The sequence below is a fragment of the Mizuhopecten yessoensis genome, unplaced genomic scaffold, assembly GCF_002113885.1.
Source record: "Mizuhopecten yessoensis strain PY_sf001 unplaced genomic scaffold, ASM211388v2 scaffold2921, whole genome shotgun sequence".
Classification (NCBI taxonomy): Eukaryota; Metazoa; Mollusca; class Bivalvia; order Pectinida; family Pectinidae; genus Mizuhopecten; species Mizuhopecten yessoensis.
This window is the reverse complement of record NW_018404786.1, coordinates 205,175-227,085: the sequence shown is the minus strand read 5'-3', so window position 1 is coordinate 227,085 and position 21,911 is coordinate 205,175. Positions and strand designations below refer to the sequence as shown.

At 37.2% G+C, this 21,911-nt stretch overlaps 1 protein-coding gene across 1 annotated transcript in view; it reads left to right on the top strand.

Annotated features, from left to right (window-relative positions):
• Window positions 1–21,471, top strand: part of LOC110446654 — a 69,076-nt gene extending 47,605 nt beyond the window's left edge. The window contains exons 25-38 of the mRNA XM_021491910.1: window positions 1,702–1,784; window positions 5,030–5,275; window positions 5,635–6,013; window positions 7,123–7,379; window positions 7,788–8,015; window positions 8,577–8,678; window positions 8,888–9,003; window positions 10,270–10,435; window positions 11,167–11,442; window positions 14,210–14,695; window positions 15,715–15,847; window positions 16,119–16,372; window positions 16,719–16,890; window positions 17,344–21,471. Coding sequence (XP_021347585.1) covers window positions 1,702–1,784; window positions 5,030–5,275; window positions 5,635–6,013; window positions 7,123–7,379; window positions 7,788–8,015; window positions 8,577–8,678; window positions 8,888–9,003; window positions 10,270–10,435; window positions 11,167–11,442; window positions 14,210–14,695; window positions 15,715–15,847; window positions 16,119–16,372; window positions 16,719–16,890; window positions 17,344–18,809 — 4,364 coding nt within the window. The 3' untranslated portion in view covers window positions 18,810–21,471. The remainder of the gene's footprint in view (window positions 1–1,701; window positions 1,785–5,029; window positions 5,276–5,634; window positions 6,014–7,122; window positions 7,380–7,787; window positions 8,016–8,576; window positions 8,679–8,887; window positions 9,004–10,269; window positions 10,436–11,166; window positions 11,443–14,209; window positions 14,696–15,714; window positions 15,848–16,118; window positions 16,373–16,718; window positions 16,891–17,343) is intronic.
• Window positions 21,472–21,911: the final 440 nt, after the last annotated feature.

Sequence of the window (21,911 nt, the reverse complement as noted above, 5' to 3'; positions counted from 1 at the left end):
TCTGTTTAGGGTGATGTGTTATATACCTGTACACTCTGTTTAGGGTGATGTGATATATACCTGTACACTCTGTTTAGGGTGATGTGTTATATACCTGTACACTCTGTTTAGGGTGATGTGATATATACCTGTACACTCTGTTTAGGGTGATGTGTTATATACCTGTACACTCTGTTTAGGGTGATGTGATATATACCTGTACACTCTGTTTAGGGTGATGTGTTATATACCTGTACACTCTGTTTAGGGTGATGTGATATATACCTGTACACTCTGTTTAGGGTGATGTGTTATATACCTGTACACTCTGTTTAGGGTGATGTGATATATACCTGTACACTCTGTTTAGGGTGATGTGTTATATACCTGTACACTCTGTTTAGGGTGATGTGATATATACCTGTACACTCTGTTTAGGGTGATGTGTTATATACCTGTACACTCTGTTTAGGGTGATGTGATATATACCTGTACACTCTGTTTAGGGTGATGTGTTATATACCTGTACACTCTGTTTAGGGTGATGTGATATATACCTGTACACTCTGTTTAGGGTGATGTGTTATATACCTGTACACTCTGTTTAGGGTGATGTGATATATACCTGTACACTCTGTTTAGGGTGATGTGTTATATACCTGTACACTCTGTTTAGGGTGATGTGATATATACCTGTACACTCTGTTTAGGGTGATGTGTTATATACCTGTACACTCTGTTTAGGGTGATGTGATATATACCTGTACACTCTGTTTAGGGTGATGTGTTATATACCTGTACACTCTGTTTAGGGTGATGTGATATATACCTGTACACTCTGTTTAGGGTGATGTGTTATATACCTGTACACTCTGTTTAGGGTGATGTGATATATACCTGTACACTCTGTTTAGGGTGATGTGTTATATACCTGTACACTCTGTTTAGGGTGATGTGATATATACCTGTACACTCTGTTTAGGGTGATGTGTTATATACCTGTACACTCTGTTTAGGGTGATGTGATATATACCTGTACACTCTGTTTAGGGTGATGTGTTATATACCTGTACACTCTGTTTAGGGTGATGTGATATATACCTGTACACTCTGTTTAGGGTGATGTGTTATATACCTGTACACTCTGTTTAGGGTGATGTGATATATACCTGTACACTCTGTTTAGGGTGATGTGTTATATACCTGTACACTCTGTTTAGGGTGATGTGATATATACCTGTACACTCTGTTAAAGGCGAAATTCTTCTTACGTCGTGAACAAAAGCATATTTGAGGTATATAGATATACATGTATGTATATAATTTCATTTTTCATCTTAAGTATGCAAAGTACAATGTTTTCTTCAAGAAAAAAATCAACTTAATTAAGTAACTTGGTACTATAAAAGAACGACAGGGTCAGATGGATTTTAATTAAGTCAATTTGGCACGGGCCGGGCTTTTTCTGTTTCGCACTTCGTTGATTATGTGGTATGTTGTTTTTCTATCATTGCACTACATATAATTGTTCATATTTCTCTTTTAAAAGAAAAATTAAAATATTTCAGCTGTTACTAAAGAAGCCAATTTCCTGAAAAAACAAATTTGTTAATGATGACAAAATTTGTGTCTATACATAACTTGATTTAGCACCTTCTATTTAAGACTGATAGAATAACGGATAGTATCAATAAATAATCTAATAGTTTGAATCCATTTCAGCTATTTCGGACGATATAGATGACCCTAAGGATGCGTTTGCACAGCTGTTAATATTTACTAGTGAGGATCAGCAGGATGAAGTGGTATGTAGATATATCGGTAAAGTAGGTTTAACACTGTCTCATCAGAACATACAGTCAATGTATGAGCACTGTCTCATCAGAGCATACAGTCACTTTATGATCATCGCCACTTTACAATCTACAGTCACCGTATGAGCAATGCCTCATCAGAACCTACAGTCACTAAATGAACACTGTCTCATCAGAACATACAGTCAGTGTATGAGCACTGTCTCATCAGAACCTACCGTCACTGTATGAACACTATCTCATCAGAACCTACCGTCACTGTATGAACACTATCTCATCAGAACATACAGTCAGTGTATGAACACTATCTCTTCAGAACCTACAGTCACTGTATGAGCAATACCTCATCAGAACTTACAGTCAATAAATGAACACTGTCTAACAGAACATACAGTAACTGTATGAGCACGGTCTCATCAGAACCTACAGTCACTGTATGAGCACTGCCTCATCAGAACCTACCGTCACTGTATGAGCACTGTCTCACCCCAACCTACAGTCACTGTAGGAGCACTGTCTCATCAGAACCTACAGTCACTGTATGAGCACTGTCTCATCAGAACCTACAGTCACTGTATGAGCACTGTCTCATTACAAACTACAGTCACTGTATCCTCACTGTCTCATCAAAACCTACAGTCACTGTGTGATCACTGTCTCGTCATAAACTACAGCCACTGTAGGAGCACTGTCTCATCAGAACCTACAGTCACTGTATGAGTACTGTCTCGTGAGAAAATACAGACACTGTATGAGCACTGCCTCATCAGAACATACATTCACTGTCTCATCAGAACCTACAGTCACGGTATGAACACTTTCTCATCAGAACCTACATTCACTGTATCAGCTCTGTGTCATCAGACATTCAGTAACTGTATAAACACTGTCTCATCAGAACATACACCCACTGTATAAACACTTCCTCATCAGAACTTACAGTCACGGTATGAGCACTGTCTCAACAGAACCTACAGTCACTGTATAAGTTCTGTGTCATCAGAACATACAGTAACTATATAGAGACTGCCTCATCAGAACCTACAGTCACTGTATTAGCACTGTCTCATCAGAGCCTACAGTCACTGTATGAGCACTGTCTCATCAGAGCATACAGTCATTTTATGAGCACTGTCTCATCAGAAACTACAATCACGGTATGAACACTATTTCATCAGAACCTACAGTCACTGTAGAAACACTTTCTCATCAGAACATACAGTAACTGTAAAAACTCTTCTTCATCAGAACCTAGTCACTGTATGTGCACTGTCTTATCAGAACCTACTTTAACTGTATGAGCGCTGTCTCATCAGAACATACAGTAACTGTATAGACACTGCCTCATCAAAGCCTACAGTCACTGTATGAGCACTGTCTAATTAGAGCCTACAGTCACTGTATGAGCACTGTCTCATCCGAACATACAGTCACTTAATGAGCTCTGTGTCATCAGACATTCAGTAACTGTATAAAAACTGTCCCAACAGAACATACAGTCACTGTACGAGCACTGCCTCATCAGAACCTACAGTCACTGCATGAGCACTGCCTCATCAGAACCTACTGTCAATGTTTGAACACTGTCTCATTAGAACCTACAATCACTGATGAGAACTGTCTCATCAGAACATACAGTAACTGTATGATCAACGTCTCATCAGAACCTACAGTCACGGTATGGACACTGTCTCGTCAGACCCTACAGTCAGTGTATGAGCACTGCCTCATCAGAACATACAGTCACTGTATGAGCACTGTCACATCAGAACCTACAGCCACTGTATGAACATTGTCTCTTAACAAATCATTCGGTGAATAAACACTGCCTCATCAGAATCTAAAGTCACTGTATGATCACTGTCTCATCGGAACATACAGTTACAGTTGATCACTGCCTCATCAGAACCTACAGTAAATATATAAGCACTGTATCATCAGACCCTACAGTCACTGTATGGGCACTGATTCATCAGAACCTACCTTCACTGTATGAGAACTGTCTCATCAGAACCTACAGTCACGGTATAAACACTGTCTCATCAGAACATACAGTCACTGTGTGATCACTGTCTAATCAGAATATACACTCACTGTATGAGTACTGTCTCTTCTGAACATACAGTCTCAGTATGATCACTGTCTCATTACAAACTACAATCACTTGAAGAGGACTGTCTCATCACAACATACAGTAACTGTATGATCACTGTCTCATCAGACCATACAGTCACTGTATGATCACTGTCTCCTCAGACCATACAGTCAGTGTATCAGCACTGCCTCATCAGAACATACATTCAATGTATAAGCACTGTCCCATCAGAACCTAATGTCGATGTATGAGCACTGTCTCATCTGAACATACAGTTACTTTATGATCACTGTCTCATTACAAACTACAGTCACTGTAAGATAACTGTCTCATCAGAACCTACAGTCACTGCATAAGCACTGTCTCATAAGAACCTACAGTCACTGTAAAAACACTGTCTCATCAGAACCTACAGTCACGGTATGAAAACTGTCTCATCAGAACCTACAGCCACTGCATAAGCACTGTCTCATAAGATCCTACAGTCACTGTAAAAACACTGTCTCATCAGAACCTACAGTCACGGTATGAGCACTATCTCATCAGAACCTACAGTCACTGTATGAGCACTGTCTCATCCGAACCTACAGTCACTGTATGAGCACTGTCGCATCAAAACCTTCATTCACTGTATGTTCAGTGTCATCAGAACCTACAGTTACTGTATGAGCACTGTCTCATCAGAACCTAAAGTCACTGTATGGACACTGTCTCATCAGAACCTAGAGTCACTGTATGAACACTGTCTCGTCAGGACCTACAGCAACTGTTTAAACACTGCCTCATCAGAACATACAGTCACTGTATAAACACTGCCTTATCAGAACCTACAGCAACTGTTTAAACACTGTCTCATCAGAACCTACAGTCACTTTATAAACACTGCCTCATCAGAACCTTCAGTCACTGTAAAAACACTTTCTCATCAGAACCTACAGTCACGGTATGATCACTGTTTCATAAGAACCTACAGTTTATGTATGAGCACTGTCTCATTAGAACCTGCAGTCACTGTATAAACACTGTCTCATCAGAACCTATTTTTTAATTTTTTCCGGAGTTGTAATGCATTGGATGATTGTTTACAGTTTTGGTTAAAACTTCAAAATGAATTATGTTTACTCCTTTTTTCTTGATTTAGGCAGGTCAACTCGAGACAAAATCCAGCGCGATTGTACAGAAAATCGACAAGCTCATGCTTGATGGGCTCAATCCTAAGGACGATCCCATAGTTATTAAAGCCAAGACATACGCGGTCCGTTACGAAAAGAATAGTTTAGAAAACCTTTCCGGGGCCAAATTATCTCTTGGAGGAGCAGAGTTCAAACCTCCAGACTACAGCAAAATCTTTCCTAATCTGAAAAGTAACACCGTTCTGTCTTTTAAGGTAAAATCAATTTTTTAAGTTCTTGTTAACAGATATGAATTTACAAAGTTGTCTTGTTCTCAAAATGACAATCTTTTAGGTCATAAACAATCTACAGTCTAGTATTTTAAACAAAGCAACTTTGTAATTTGAAGGGGTAAAAACTATTGGATGAATGTCGGTATTGCTTTTTTCAAAAACTCAAAGTTGCAATAGGCATTAAGATAAAAAGTAAAATGACATGATGTCTGTGTGCAGAAGTTTTGCTGCCAACACTGCACTATAAGCCATTTTCAGGAAGTCATTTGAATTTATCTTGTAATGAAGATACACGACTTTGTACGTGAGCTTACCTCTAATAGACTAATTTTTGTTCTAAGGCTATGACATCAGTTTGGAAAGTCCCAGGTTTAATTCCTGGATCAGAGCCACTGAACCATGACATCGGCATATTAAGCATCAGTTTATACGACGAAAACAACCAGGAGATGAGTGTGACTAACGCTAAAGAACGGTTCGAGATCAGCATTGTTAGGGATCCAACTGCATACAACCCTCCATCAGACCATCAAGCACCGTTCATCCAGCCCGGAAACGACTTCTATTTCACCTTTATTGTGGTCACCAAGGAGCGGGCTGCAGTACAGGCGGTGTTTGAGTTTATGGAATCTGAACAGCTTCTTGTAGTAGTCCGAGCCGGGGGGTTTCCGAACATCACAACAGGAGAAATTGACCACGTCTGTATGGTACCAAATAGGTGTAAGTATTTGTATCCGTATCTTTGTGGCATTTTTGTCCTTTGATCTCTAAAAGGAACTCGTGTCATAAACTGACTTTAAAATGATTGACTGTTCTCTTATAAAAAGTCAGAAGTGTTCTGCTTTTTATAGATATATATATTGAATGTCCAAACAAAACTACACTAAGGCACCATCCCACTTATCAAAGTAGTAAATATGTGCATGGCAAGAAATACTATGAACAATTTTTTGGTGGAGGCACGGTTGTCTAGTGGTAGGACGCCGGGCTTGTGACCGAAGGGTTGCGGGTTCGAGTCACGGTATGGCACTGTGTTGTATCTTTGAGAAAGATATTTTACTTCGCTTGTTCCAGCCTACTCAGCTGTAAATGAGAACGTGGTAGGGCAGTGCTAGAAATGTTGAAAGCTAGCTGTGATCGCCGTATATCAGCACCGGCTGTATGCTTCTAAGGGAGTTGGGAAATATATTGACTGGTTGCAAAGGCCCTATAAACACGGACAATAATTTGTGAACCGCTTTGACCTACGAACTAGTTTGTGATAAAGCGGTATATAAGAACCTCGAATTAGTATTCTTATCATTAAAATTACTGTCCGTGTTCATCAAAATTACTGGAAATTAACTGTGAATAGGTGAATGAAATTAAGTCGAAGGCGGTGTAAGTACGTTTACAAAAAATACTATTTCAAAAATTAATGTTTAGGCTGTGGCTAAGATTCGACCATATGGTAGAGTATATGTTTGCCTTGCTTTTTTGCATCGAGTTAATAGAAAACGTCTAGATAGAGTCTTTCTTACTACGTTTTTCTTTTGCTTTTTATTTTGCTATCATGTTCAAAAAAATACACTGTCCGATAATGATTTCCGTTTTCAACTCTTTGGCGTATTTCGACTGAATCCACAGTAGGGTTGTAAATGTTGTCGAGTGTGCAATACAAAAAAAGTGGCGCATACATTTGGCATTTCAAAACCTTTTTTTTATTATTATTGTCAAAAAGTAAAATATCGTTAATATATTTTGATGTTTTTTTGCACCCATTTCGTTATTTTACTGAGAACTGATTTAGTTATTACTAATCTGGTTTTATTGTAACGTTTTATTTGTAGATAATGAAACAGACGAAGCCTCGATGACGTGTTCGATAACCACGGACATGCTTCGTGGATACAAAGGAAAACTGTATTTTGGAGTTCGACAAATGTTACCTTCGGAGCGAGATAAGTACCGCTTCGTAGCCGACCTCCCGAAGGATTACTCGAAAGTGTCCTCGAATTTTACCTTTGAATACAATGTATCAATCAGCCAGGCAAATTGTCTGTATGTCAATACCACAACTAACAGATGGGAAGCAAACGGCTGCTCGGTAAATAATTGGACTGAGGACTCAATACAACATATAAGTCTTAGAGAAACATGGTTTCATTGCTTATACTCAATTATATAATTATAATATAATTCATAGTATTTAATACTGATGGTAAAGAATGTAGCACTTAAAGGTTCCTATTTTATACTTGATCAATTTGATAGGACTTCAATCCATCAAAAGGTTTGGCGTAGCAAAAATGTCATGTATTCATTAGACCAGAAAACTAAAACAAGAAAATATGCAGTTTTCGTTTAAAAAATAAACTATTGAACAACATTTTTTAATCCAGTCAAACAAAATATTTCTAAAAGAAATTAAGATTTTTATAGAGTATTCACGCAGTCTTGGATATTTAAATATTTTTTGACTGTTATTAAATACCAATGTCTGTTATATTTCTAGACTACTGAGAAAACGACCAAGAGTATGTTAAACTGCCTGTGTTCTCATCTGACGACGTTCACGGGCGACTGGGCTGTAGCGCCCAATACTATCGACTGGAACTTTGTATTCTCTAACATGGACTTCTTCAAGAATCCTACTCTGTATATCACGGAAATGGTGATAGCTGCCGTCTACATAGTCGCCGCCATTTGGGCAAGACGACAGGACAAAAAGGATGTGGAGAAGGTACTGACAGCAATGGCCAATGAATTGTGTTTTCTATTTTCTTGAAATCAAATAATACTATGCTTAATGTTTATGTTTGTATCAAGAACTGAAAATCGGAAAGCAAATAAAAAACAAACAAACAAAACGTTTTCGTGATCCATTAAGTTGTAATATTTCATGAACTGGATTTTTTTCTGGACTACTCGCGCCGAAACAAAAAATATTGGGCATACAAAAGTGATGTCAAAATGACGTTGATCTTAACGTCAAATGTATAATGAGAGCGTCAAGTTGACGTTGATCGTAACGGCAAATGTACACTGAGAGACAAGTTATCTTTCATTTGGCGCCATAAACGTGTTTGTCTCAGAATGTTATACGTGTGTATTTTTTTCGATATTATATATGTTTCTCTCGGGATACTATATATATTTCGAGATTTTCTTTGTGTAGTTTTTTATTTCTGGATATTGGGTTATGTTAAAGGGTACTTTATGTATATTTGTGTTTTATTTTTTAATATAGTTTATATTGATACAGTATATGTGGGGTTTTACACAATGTTTATTCCTGTTTCAGCTTGGACTTACACCGCTAGTTGACAATGACGTGGTAGATAAGTACTACTATGAAATCGTAGTAGTGACCGGCATGCGGAGGAACGCTGGCACTAACTCAAAGGTATACACTCATTTGTATGAATCCTTGTATTGGTTTTTTTCTAATACCCTTTTTTGTGATTTTCACAGACGTACTATGGTTCATCCTCTTATTCTGATTTAACAGATAACCTTGTATTTTTACTCTTTATTGCTATCTAAATATGGTGTTATTAAACGGATTTCCTGTTTTTTCCTCTTTATTTCTATGTCAACATGTTGTTGCTTTAGGTAAATTTTATACTTTCGGGAGATCTTGAAGAAACGGAAGTTCGTTGTTTATCTGACGACAAACGCAAAGTGTTCAAGCGTGGAGGAGTGGATGGCTTTCTCCTGGCTGTAAAACGGTACGTACATTTATCACGAAAACCTTGAGGAGTACTATTTCTATGGAATTGCAGACCCCAGACATTCAAAACTGGTTGTTTATAATGTTATGCACTGTTTCGGAACCGTCCAGGTTTTTTTAAGGATGTACTCTTCTGAGGTTTAAATCACGTTCAAGTCTCGTTTTGATCTGGTGTAACGGGTTTTTGTAATATTTAACAAATTATTATCAAGTTTAATAGCAAACACGCATCTGAAAAATATGTCAAAAACTAGATGTCTGTTGTTTGTAGAACTTTTTTTACAAGATATTTTAAAAAAGACCGAAGTAATTCGGCGGACATTTTTAAAATGTGTATTAATGTGTATTTCTAGGGCTTCACAAATGGCCAACATTTATATATTGATCACTTGAATTGTCATTGTGTCGCCATTTTTAATTGTAGCAGGTTCAATTTTGCTGTACAACTTTTTAATGTCCAATATGATAAAAACAATATGCAACAAAGTGGAAAATATACCTTATTGGTATCTTTTTTGCATGTTTAGTGAAACTGAAGCCCTTTTGATTTTTGACCCTGAAAAAAGGTGAAAAATAACACAAATAATAATGGGACAAAAAAGAAGCACACGGACCGCCCATTTTTGTGGCTGTTTTAAAAAGAGAAACACATTTTCCTTTGATTCATTTAATATTAAAAAAATGTTTAATTGCAGAACTGTTTAATATCAAGCGTTTATCCTGCCAAACAAAAGGTGAAAAAATGTTCATTAAAATATAAGGAGTAGGGGTAACTTAAATTGCCTTTCTGAGTTAAAAGAATAAGATTAAGAAATGTTACTTCCATAATTTAAAAGAAAATAATATTTTTACCAATTCTACAAACATTCATACATATCTTGTAACACACTTGGAAGAAATTGTATGAATTTGTTCTGCAAATGGTAAAAACCAAAGTTATCACCAAAAATCACATATTGTGTTAGATTAATAAAAAAAAATCTTTAGCATTTTCTACTAGGCCATTAACTCCTTTTTCCAAAAAAAATCCATATAAGAAAAAAAGTTTAATACAGGTTTTGTTTTACTTCTCAGAGGTGTACATCCTTAAAACCGTTCAATTTGTTCCATCCCCAATCATCCGTTAAATTATGCAATCCTATGTCACATCACACACTTTTCATGTTTACACGTATGCACTGCTGAACTTACTGTACGATTGAATCAGAAGGCCAGCAATTAGGGATGGTATATTGTTTTCTAAATACCTTTTATTTCGTTACAGACCCCTTGGTCCACTGAACTACGTACATATCTGGCATGACAACTCCGGCAAGGGTAACACAGCGTCGTGGTACATGTCGTCAATGGTGGTACGGGACGTACAGACGGACGACAAGTTCATCTTCATCAACGACAAGTGGTTTGCTGTGGAGGAAGGTGACGGAATGGTACGCTCAACACGAGACGGTCTTTTTGATATCCTAGAAAAAGGATCGATGAAAAATTATAAAAATACCTACTCTTATCAAGAGTTTTACTTTTGGAACTGTTGTTTGAAGATTGTTTAATGAACATTTAGCTCCGTGTATATCTCAACAAGTCGGATCAATGTGTCAACATTGCAATGATATTCTTTTGTTAATCTGCCACGTGCTGAAAAGAAAAATACCATATCAATAAAATTACCTTGGAACCATATCTAGATATTTTTTTCCGATTATTAAGAATATTTATACATCTGTTGAATAGCAGATTTATCTCTGCGAAAAGCAATATAAAGTCCTGCGAGTATGTGTGTGATGAAACGAATAATAGTCACCACTTATCCGCTTGTCCAAACATGGAGCCATATTTGTAGTGATACGTTAACCATTGTCTATACAAACGTATCCCATTGATCCAAATATTTCACAACAACCCACTTTAGCTTGAATGAAGGTGACTTGGATAAATTCAAACAATGGTGGAAATGTAACTTCGGTTTAAGATTTTTAATTTCATTTTAAGTATTGATCCAATAACAGCTTAACACTACTAAAGAACAAATTATTTGTCAGAAAATAACCAAATATCAAGAGTTGATTAGTGCATACGTACAGAACATCTTCATAGTTAACAGACAAGTAGTTAATATATCATTGGGTTTGCTTAACTGTTATCTTGATTTTATGTCATGTAGATTGATCGCATCATCGCTGTAGCCGGCAGGGAACAAATGACCGAGTTTGGTCATTTGTTCGCCGAAAAGACGACGAAGAATCTGAATGATGGTCACCTATGGTTCTCCGTTGTGGCTCGTCCGCCTCAGAGCCGCTTCACACGTGTTCAGCGAGTATCCTGCTGCCTCTGTCTACTCTACGTCACCATGCTGTCCAATGCCATGTTTTACGAAAACGCTGCTGCTGATTCTGGAAGCTCATTCACTTTTGGACCTTTTAGCTTGTCTCCTACACAAGTACGTACATATTTCTGTCAATCTTTTGCGTTTATGATATAGCTTTCCATGGCAAAAACGGGACCTAAGAAATTGTTCACTTCTTCTTTCACGTTCGTAAACGGGACCTAAGAAATCTTACACCCCTTCTTTCACGTGCGTAATGCAAATATCTCATGCTGCGATTCGGAATCTGCTGACTTGTTACTTTTTATCAATCGTACAAGTCAGTAAGATGTTATTTTTTCTGCATGAACAGATTTTGTCGAATTGGGTTAAGTATGTCCCACAAACAAAGTTATTATTTTTAATTCTTCCACTTTCTTCCGCCGAGGAGGTTTCCGACATTTTTCTCGAAAACCGTAGGGCGGAATTCAATGAAACTTCACATGAGTGTTCGTGTATGACAGGTGGTGCGCAAGAATATTTTTTCCAACGGTCATCCGACTGTTCAGCAGGACGGCGGCCTCTGATTGGTCGAAATTTAGACATCGTCCGATTTTGATGAAATTTAGTATATAGGTTAAGTATGGCATTACCAAAACAACTGCGGGTTTGTTTTGTGATATAACAAAATGGCCGCCATTTCCTGACCTCTGATTGTTCGAAATTTAAATATTGTCGGATTTCGATCAAATTTGTTATGTAGGTGAATCATGGGACAACGATCACTTCTATAGCTTAGATTTCATATTTCAACAAAATGGCCGCCGTCTGATTTGGATAAAATTTGGTGCATAGGTGTAGTATGGCACTACGAATACAACTGCGGTGTTTGTTTTGTGATTAAACAAACAAACACCGCAGTTGTATATGTTTTGTGATTAAACAAAATGGCCGCCATTTCCTGACCTCTGATTGGTCGAAATTCAAAAATTGTCCGATTTCGATCAAATTTGGTATGTAGGTGAATCATGCGACAACGATCGCTCGGCCCCCATTTCCTGTGGTCTGATTGGTCGAAATTTAAATATTGTCCAATTTTGATCAAATTTGATCACTCTGCCCCCATTTCCTGACCTCTGATAGGTCAAAATTTAGATATTGTCCAATTTTGATCATATTAAGTATGTAGGTACTTCATAGGACAATGATCACTTCCGTAGCTTAGATTTCACATTTCATCAAAATGTCCGCCATTGTTTTTCCTCTAATTGGTCAAAATGTAAATACTGTCCGATTTGGATGAAATTTATTGCATAGGTGTAGTAAGACACTACAAGTACAACTGTGGTGTTCGTTTTGTGATTAAACAAAATGGCTGCCAATTCCTAGCCTCTGATTGGGTGAAATTTAGATATTGTTCGATTTAATAAATAATAGTATATAGGGGTATAAGGGGACTGCGAATAAAACCGCATATAATTTGTTATCATAGCAACCACAGGGATGCTTCTGATTGGTCGAAATTTAGATATTGTTCGATTTTGATTACAATTGGTATATAGGGGTATATGGGGACTGCGAATTCAATCGTATAGGTATCGTTGCAATAGCAACCACACAGTCACTTCTGATTGGTTGCAATTCATAAATTGTGCGATGTCACTCAAATTTAGTATGTATATTGTTAGTGTAGTATGGCATTGCGAAACCTTTACTGATGCATCTTTGCGACTATGGGGGCAGTTTGGGGGACATCTGTGATGGTCCCCCATTACAATTAGTACTTGTTTATTTATTTCTTATTTATTTTCGACAAAATAGAAGCATTTGATATTTTCAAAATAGTAGCCCGTTAAAACATCTTTTCTTGCTTTCTGTTCTATTTCCGACAGTTGAAATAGGAGATTTGTTCTGGAGTATAGGATATGGAAGGTCCACCTTCGGGCTTTTCATTTCGTCGGATTACTCTCGGCAATCTTATGGCTTTACATAATTTGAAGACTTCTCAGGTGGAATTTTTATATTCTACACCCCTGAATAAGAAAAAAGAGCCTTCGTTCCAGCTAATGTATTTTCGTGTTATCGTGTCTTTACTGGGACTTTTTTTTATCTAATGTATGTTGTGGCTTTACTGATTATTGCATTTAAACCGTTTTAAATACTATTTCCACCATTTCATTTCATTTACAACAGAAATTATGGGACTCAATTTTCACAAAAGTAATTATGGTATTCGGTTTTACACAGAAAATGTTGATCAAATTAAGATAAAGCAGTCTGGTTTTAGTCCCACACCGGTTTCCCGGGGGGACTATAGGTCCATCCTTCCGTTCAAGAAAATTGTCCGTGGCATATCTTCTATACTATTTCACCTGGAGTAACCAGATTTGGTGTACAAGGACATCCTGGGATGGTAGAGCGCAAAGTGCAAGAATTAGGTCACTGTGACCTCACTGTGACCTATGCTACCTTTCACCTTAACTTTTGAAAACGTTTGTCCGGATATCGTCTATACTATTTCGCCTGTATTAACAAGTTTTGGCATACAAGGACATCTTGGGATGGTGGAGTGCAGAGTACAAAAATTCGGTCACTGTGACATATGACTTGACCTTTGACCTTTACTTTTATAAACGTTTGTCCGGGCATATCTTCTATACTATTTCAATTGGAGTAACCAGATTTGGTGTACAAGGACATCTTAGGATGGCGAGTGCAAGTAGTAGGCACTATGACCTCACTGTGACCTATGCTTTGAACAGTATTTACATCTTGACATAAGTGTACTGTTTGTTAAATATAGAAATAGTTACCGATGGGGGACTTTGGATTGCCTTGCAATACTTTGCCTTGGTATGTGATATTTTGCACTCATATGATACTGCTTTGTATTTTTTCATAGGTATACATCGGTGTTCTGTGCAACATTATAGTGTTCCCTGTCAACTTTCTGATTGTCTATATATTCCGCCGCTCTAAACCACGAAGCAAGAGACCGTCTCGTGTAGAGGAAGCCATCAAGAGTAGTACCCAAACCACAGCGTCAATGACGGATGTCAACCCTAGACTGAAGAGTGCTAACACCTCGGGAGTGAGCTCCTCCATGCTAATAGAAAGTGGAAAACGCCCAGATACGTCCATGTCTCGTGCCTACACGTCTTTGTCTGTTGCTGACGTACCCAAGGATAGCAAGAACAAGAAGAAGAAGTTTGAGTTTCCGTGGTTTTTTACCATCATTGCTTGGATTTTATTATGGTTAACAGTCCTCGTTTCCGCCGCTTTCGTTACGTTCTACGGAGTGATGTTCCAAGACGTCAAATGCAAACAATGGATCACATCAATGTTGATATCTTTCTTTACCTCTGTTTTCATTACACAGCCAATAAAGGTAGGTCCTGCTATCTCACCATTTATAAGATCTATTTCCTAACATCAAATCTATTAGTAACTACTGTTTAACACACACACACACACAATTTAATGTTGTATGACTTGTGCATTGGATACTCGCCTTTCACCAAGACGAACGGGGTTTGATTCCCCGACCGGACTTGGTATTGGGTCACCTGCCCGACCACGTGGGTTTTTCTCCGAGTATTACGTTTTCATCCCACATTAACATTAATGCTGATTTATGTGCTGACGAGCCCCAAAAACAGTAATTCCTGTATTCCATACTTCTGTTTAGTCCGAATTATTCTGACGTTTTATCGACTTTTTTCTTATATCGGTCTATCGTCGATTAACGTCAGAACTCCGGCACTCTATAATATGCGGGAAATAAGCGAGCCGCGCCAGAGTCGCTCTTCAAACTGATATTTTAGAAACAAATCGTCACTTCCACACACTGTCGCACATGGATCGAAAGATCTATTCTTTATTCACAAGATGAACATCCATAACATGCCTCAAACAACAAATACAATCACTAAAAACATATTTTTTCAAACTTACTCTGTTTTACTTTACGTTTTTGATAGCCCCGCCTTCTAATGCCACTTGACTAAAATCTCGACGGCCTACGTCATAACGTTGGGAAATACCTTCGGTAACGCGAGATCTCGTAAAGTCATGTGACATGGCTCATGCCTTAATTTCCATTAAAAACATGGGTTGGTATAGAAAACGTTGGAAAATACTGTTCGTAATGATCTTTGAAACATGCTTTTGATACCACCTAGTGCATAAAGAATAGATCTTTCGATACAAGTGCGACATGTGTGTGAAAGTGACGATTTGTTTCTTAAATATCAGTTGGAAGAGCGACCCTGGCGCTTGTCGCTTATTTCCCGCATATTATAAAGGGCCGGAGTTCTGACGTTAATCGACGACAGACCGATATAAAAAAAAAGACGATAAAACGTCAGAAAAATTCGGACTAACTTCTGTTTTAATTTAAATATGCAGGTGTTTGCTGTTGCGATCCTTTTCTCTCTCATAATCAAAAACCCCGGAGGAGATGAAGATGAAGAAGCAGATGACGAAGAAAAACCCAAGAACCTGGCTACTGACGAGGAATACTTACATATGGACGAGTTCGGTAAATGTGCTGTCTCTAAATTATAGTTGATATCCAAGAAATCGGGAAACAAGCTAGCATTTATGAAATTTGAGATAGATATTGATATCTACTCTATCTAAGTGGATATGAATAGATAAAGTAGTTATTCATTACGGCGTTTCAATTTGTGTTTATCTTAAAATTGGTAAGCTATAAAATAGCTTCTAATATTTCCTCATTTGAAACAGTCTTAAGACACTTTTAAAAAATGGTTGCCTGTCATTTTTTTTTGTAATGAACAATGTCGTAGGTATGGGAGCAGCCAAACCGAAGAAGGCCTCCTACGTACCTGCTGATAACCAACTTCTAGAAAAGGCAAGGGCAGTGCGCATGAAAGAAATCAAGATGTGGGCGGTCATAAGAGAGATCATCTTTTATTCGTTTTTCGTATGGATACTCATGGTTATTAGCTACCAGAACCGAAGTACGAACTCGTATCTGTACAAGTTCAGCATGGAACAAGTCTTCATCATAACGAATGACACGAATCATAAGTTCGAAAAGGTAACACCATTAAACAACACCATAATATAAGGTACCTTATCAAAATACATATCCAAGTTTCTTTAAAACAAATCATGTGACACATATAAATGACCTTGAAACACATCTTGTTTCATATACAAGTTACTTCAAATTGGCTTCAAAAACAACTGTACATTTTCTATTTAATGGGGATACAGAGTAAAGATGTCTTGTCCTCCTTCATACTATGCATACACTACTGAACAATTGCTTGCCTGTCTTGATCAATACGAACCATATAGTTAAGAGCGACTGATACTAGTTGAAAACACTAGTTTTGTAATTGTTGCAAAATCAATGAAGTTGATATACCTGTTCGTTTTAGATAACAAATGTGCAAAACTTCTGGACGTGGGCAAAAACTGGATTGGCAACAGGTATACGTGCGAACAAATGGTATAACGACGACCACCCCTTGTTTCTAAGAGGATACATAAACGACAAAGTTTCACGACTTATGGGTTACGCCACAATGAGACAGCTTCGCAGCAAAAAAGGTAATTACCTCGTTAAACATTTACAATGCAAAACGGTTGAGCCTACATGAAACCTGTTCTTTCTTGTTTAATTTATTTTGTGGTCTGATTTAATTAGTTAAACGGTAAAGGGACGGTTTTTTGTGAATAAAAATTAAATAAACTATAATAAAAGCTATATAATAAGTAGCAGTCCCGTCTGATATTTGGTGTTTTCACTGATTATTAGACCTTGTGTTATTCTGGACAAATCATCACAACAACATGTCTTCTGTCAAATTTAACCACTTGAACATTTTCACCTTGCCGGACTGCTTCTCTAACACTTATCACTAACGAAAGCATACATGTGACAGCTTATCTACATTGTAGCGATGCTTATAGAAGTGTAATTCTCAATATTTACCTGACTTATGGAGGCTTATTTCTTTTATATTATCATCTGACATGCAATGTTTTATTAATCATTTTCAGATACTTGTCGTATAGCTGACGAAATCGCGAGAGTGATACCAGAATGCAATGGAGAATATACTATTTTAAACCAGGACGAAGGTGAGTACCAAGTAGGCTGGACGCCTATGTATGGCAACTCCTCTGATGTTACAAGAGAAGAATACATGTACACTTCAGCTGAGGAACTAAACGGTTATCCATACTGGGGCCAGATGGCTTTGTATGCAGGAGGTGGATATTTGGTTAGACTTAAAGGATCATCAAATTCCATCAAAATGAAGATGGAACAGTTAGAAAGGGAGAAATGGATTGACAAGTATACAAGGGCTATTTTTGTTGAGTTCACGGTTTATAATCCAGGTGTGAATCTTTTTTCTATATCCACTCTGCTAGCAGAATTCAGACCAAGTAATGGCATTTTTCCATCATACCGATTTGAGCCTGCAACACTTCTGCCATACATGAACTCGGTTATGTTTTTCCAGCTTGCTTGTGAGGTCATATATCTCCTCTTCACTCTTTACTTCGTCATACATGAAGTGCGTGGAATAATTCGAGAGAAAATAAAATACTTTAAACAGTTTTGGAATTTGATAGAATTAGGAATTTGCGTAATGTCGGTGACCGCAGTGGTGTTGTACTTTTATCGGCTGGTTAAAACCAATACTCTAACTGAACGGTTCAAGCACACTCACGGCAATGAGTATATGAAGTTCCAATATGTTGGCTACTGGAGTGAAATATTCAGCTACATCATTGGGTGGTTGGTATTCTTTGGGACACTTAAGTTTTTGAAGTTGTTGCGATTCAACAAAAAGATGTCCTTACTGGCTTCAACCCTGAAACACTCGTGCAAAGATCTTATGCATTTTAGCATAATTTTCAACATCGTATTCCTTGCATTTATCCAGTTCTTCTACCTGATCTACGTTGCGCACATCAAATCGTTCAGTACGTTCATTACAGCTCTGGAGTCCGGTGTTGTTATGATGATGGGAAAATTTGAAATATATAGCATGTTAAGAGTGAATCCCGTGCTCACTCAGGTCTCGCTCTTTTTATACGTTGTGGCTATAACTTTCATTGTGGTCAACATGTTTTTGTCTATCCTCAACGAGACCTTCAGTGCTGTCCGTGCCGACCTCGACAAACAGAACAATGATTACGAAATCGTTCAGTTCATGCTCGGTCGGTTTAAATTATGGACTGGAATCGGAAAGGTTGACAAAAGTACACTGAAACCAGAAGACATCCGGAAGGTCAAACAGGAAAGTCTCCATGGCAAGATCGAAGAATTCCCAGACCGTATCGACAGACTTCTCAACTCGATCTCCAACGTATACATGGAAAAGGACCGGATCGATTCTATATTTGAAATGAATGCACGAGGTGGAAAGAGCTTGAACCTGTCAAAAGGAACTCTCGCCAGAAGTTCATATGCTGAGAGGCCGTCGAAGGGAATGACAACAGTCCATACTAACTGATACAAGGAAGATGGAAACAGGACAATGTATCAAACCTACCGGAAATTTCCGTTGTACATATTTGTGTGACATAGAATATAAAGGAAACATGAGAAGAGGCGTACTACATACCAGGATATAGATAATCTTAGATTGACATAGTTTTTTTTTTCAAACTGCATTTGACCATCGTATTGCGGTACTCTTGTGTTAGTCTTAATGCTATTTTTCTTGGCAGTTCCAGTTTAGCATGCACTCACAAATCAGTAACTATGAAAAAATGATTTTTTGGAAATAAGTCAAAATGAATAGTGAATAGAGGGTTAGGAAATCCGCCGTTGAATAATTAACATCTCATATTAGTTATAACAAGGATAAGAAACTATTTGTGTAAATCAAGGTGATGTATAAGGATATTTTCAAACACATATACTATATTCCGGGAAATTTTCGCTGCACTTTCATTTTCGCCTTTTCGACCACCGTTATGAAGGCGAAGTTATCATTACAGCAAACATAAGTTAACAACATCATGTGTGTAGTAATTGAATGTGATGGGCAAACTTAACACTGGGCGAATATTGTTTGTTCTGAAGAAGGGCTGGGCAAAACTTTATATCATAAGTCTTGCAAGTCCTGTGAATGTGTCATCTGTTGATTAACAGCATCAGTTGTACCATTCCTAACAGAAATCCTTTTTTTGTTTCTATTTGTGGAACTTGCATGTAGAAAATGATATGGAAATTTATCCTATGATGTAGATCGGAGAAATTTAGTATGTTCTATGCTACAGTAAAGCTGACCATTTTCCCTCAATTGTTACACGGGCTTTTGAAACGAACCAATGTAGTACAATAGATAAATGTTGAAGTGCATACTTAACAAAATATTTCCGGAAATAACATAAAAACGTATGTGGTCATTTACTGTCATAGAAAGCTGGCATGATGATTATTTATTAAGTATCGACATTTTAGGTATCAGTAATGTTTTGGCGACTAGAGAGTATTTTGGACAAAATTACATCCTTGAGAACACTATTTACCAAAAAGTCAAGTGATTTGATTTGTTACCTTGATAAATATTCTTTTTTATTTAATCTTATTTAAGATCGAGAGGTCATTGAGTGCGGTTCGTGTGTCCTGATACAATGTGCATCGCGGGAAACTTATATCTTGTGCGTTTTTTATTGGAACTCGTACCCTTTTTTATCACAATACAGAGAATACAGTCACAACCCTTCAAAACCGCATGGTCACAATGCATATAGTTACGGCCTAACATGATCGCATAGTCACAATACATACATAGATACGACTTTAAAAGACGTCATGATCACAATACATATAGTTACGGCCTAACATGTTCGCAGAGTCACAATACATGGAGATACGACCATAAAACACCGCATGATAACTATACATATAGTTACGGCCTAACAAGATACGACCCTAAAAGACCGCATAATTAAAACACATGTAATATCGATCCTACAGGACTGCATGATCACAAATCAAAGATGCGACAAAGGTAAATTAGCATAATCCGAATAATAACGACACTAAACAATTACGTGATCACAAAGGTGTTAAAATACTACAAGATCGCATGATCGCAATTCAAAGATCATGGCACTTCAGAATTGCTTGATCACAATACCGTGCCATGACTACAAGATCGAATGATCACAGTACTAACAATACGACACTTCTGAATAGCTTGATCACAATACCGTGTCATGACACTACAAGATCGCATGATCACAGTACACAGTCACAACACTAAAGGATGGCTTGATGATACGACAAGACAGTACAACAACGACCTTACAGAAAGTTATAATACTACCAGAAGGCGAGATTACAATAAACAAACAGAACGCTACCAAAAAGCACAATGCAAATAACGGCAATACATAAGTGAATTATCACGATACACAATTTTGACGCTAAATAATTCTATGAACTAGGCACCTTTGAAATAGTTTCATTCATACAGTTTACTTTGTATAAAACCAATTAATATCCGTCCATTAATATTGTATGTGGAACTGCTGGTGGTCAGGTTGCGTATTTGGCAAATATAGATATGTTCTGACTCTAAACTGCTGAAGGTTGGGATATGTTATAGTTTAAATACATCTAGGTTAAATATACATGACTGATATGGCAAACCAAATAATTGTACAACTGTAATATACTTTTATTCTGATGCACTTATTTATTTTCAGACGGCGTAATGTCGATTAACGATGCAAATTTTCAGATGCACTTATTTATTTTCAGACGGTGTAATGTTGATTGATGATGCAAACTTTTCAGATGCACTCATGTATTTTCAGACGACGTAATATTGAATGACGATTCAGGTTTTCTTGAAACGTTTTTATATAGCATGGCAATGTGCTAATTGACATAGTCAAAAGGTATCCAGATGAATGTTTGATTATTGACGAAGTTAATGGTCTAAAGATGATTGTATAGTGATTGATATGGTAAAGGAATTTTCAAGAGAATGTCTATTTATAGACATAGTAAAAAGGTCTAGGTAATGTCTTGCAAAGTACTGCGTTTATAGAAATACAATAAATATTTAATGATTGTGATATAGTGATTCAGTTGTTAATTCAATGTTCATGTTGAAATCTTTTAGAATTTCATTTGAAATAAAAGTGATTGTTTATGCTGAGTGATTGTTTTGGTTGTTGTATTTTAGAAGATAAAGAGAGAAAAGTTGTCGGATATTTACAAAAGGTCTAGTTATTCTAAGCAACAAACTGCACGATTTTTTTCTTCAATGATGGATATATTATAATCGAGGACAAAAATCACTCTCTACGGGTTTAGGAAAATAATGTAAATCACATATTTGTTTTTAACGTCTACCTAAATTGTAGGAAATTTAATAAACATAACAAGATAATAAGCTGGCGTCAAGGAATATGTATGTAACCGACTTGCTTTTATACTGGTATGAACATTGAAAAAATCTTGTTCAATCCATGTGTGTGCACTATTTATTTGCTAAGATATGTTGACATTTGTATTTGTGTGTAGGTCTCATCTTCTGTCTTTCTATAAGAGCAAGAACAGTCCTAGAGTACAATTACTTTTGTACGGCTGT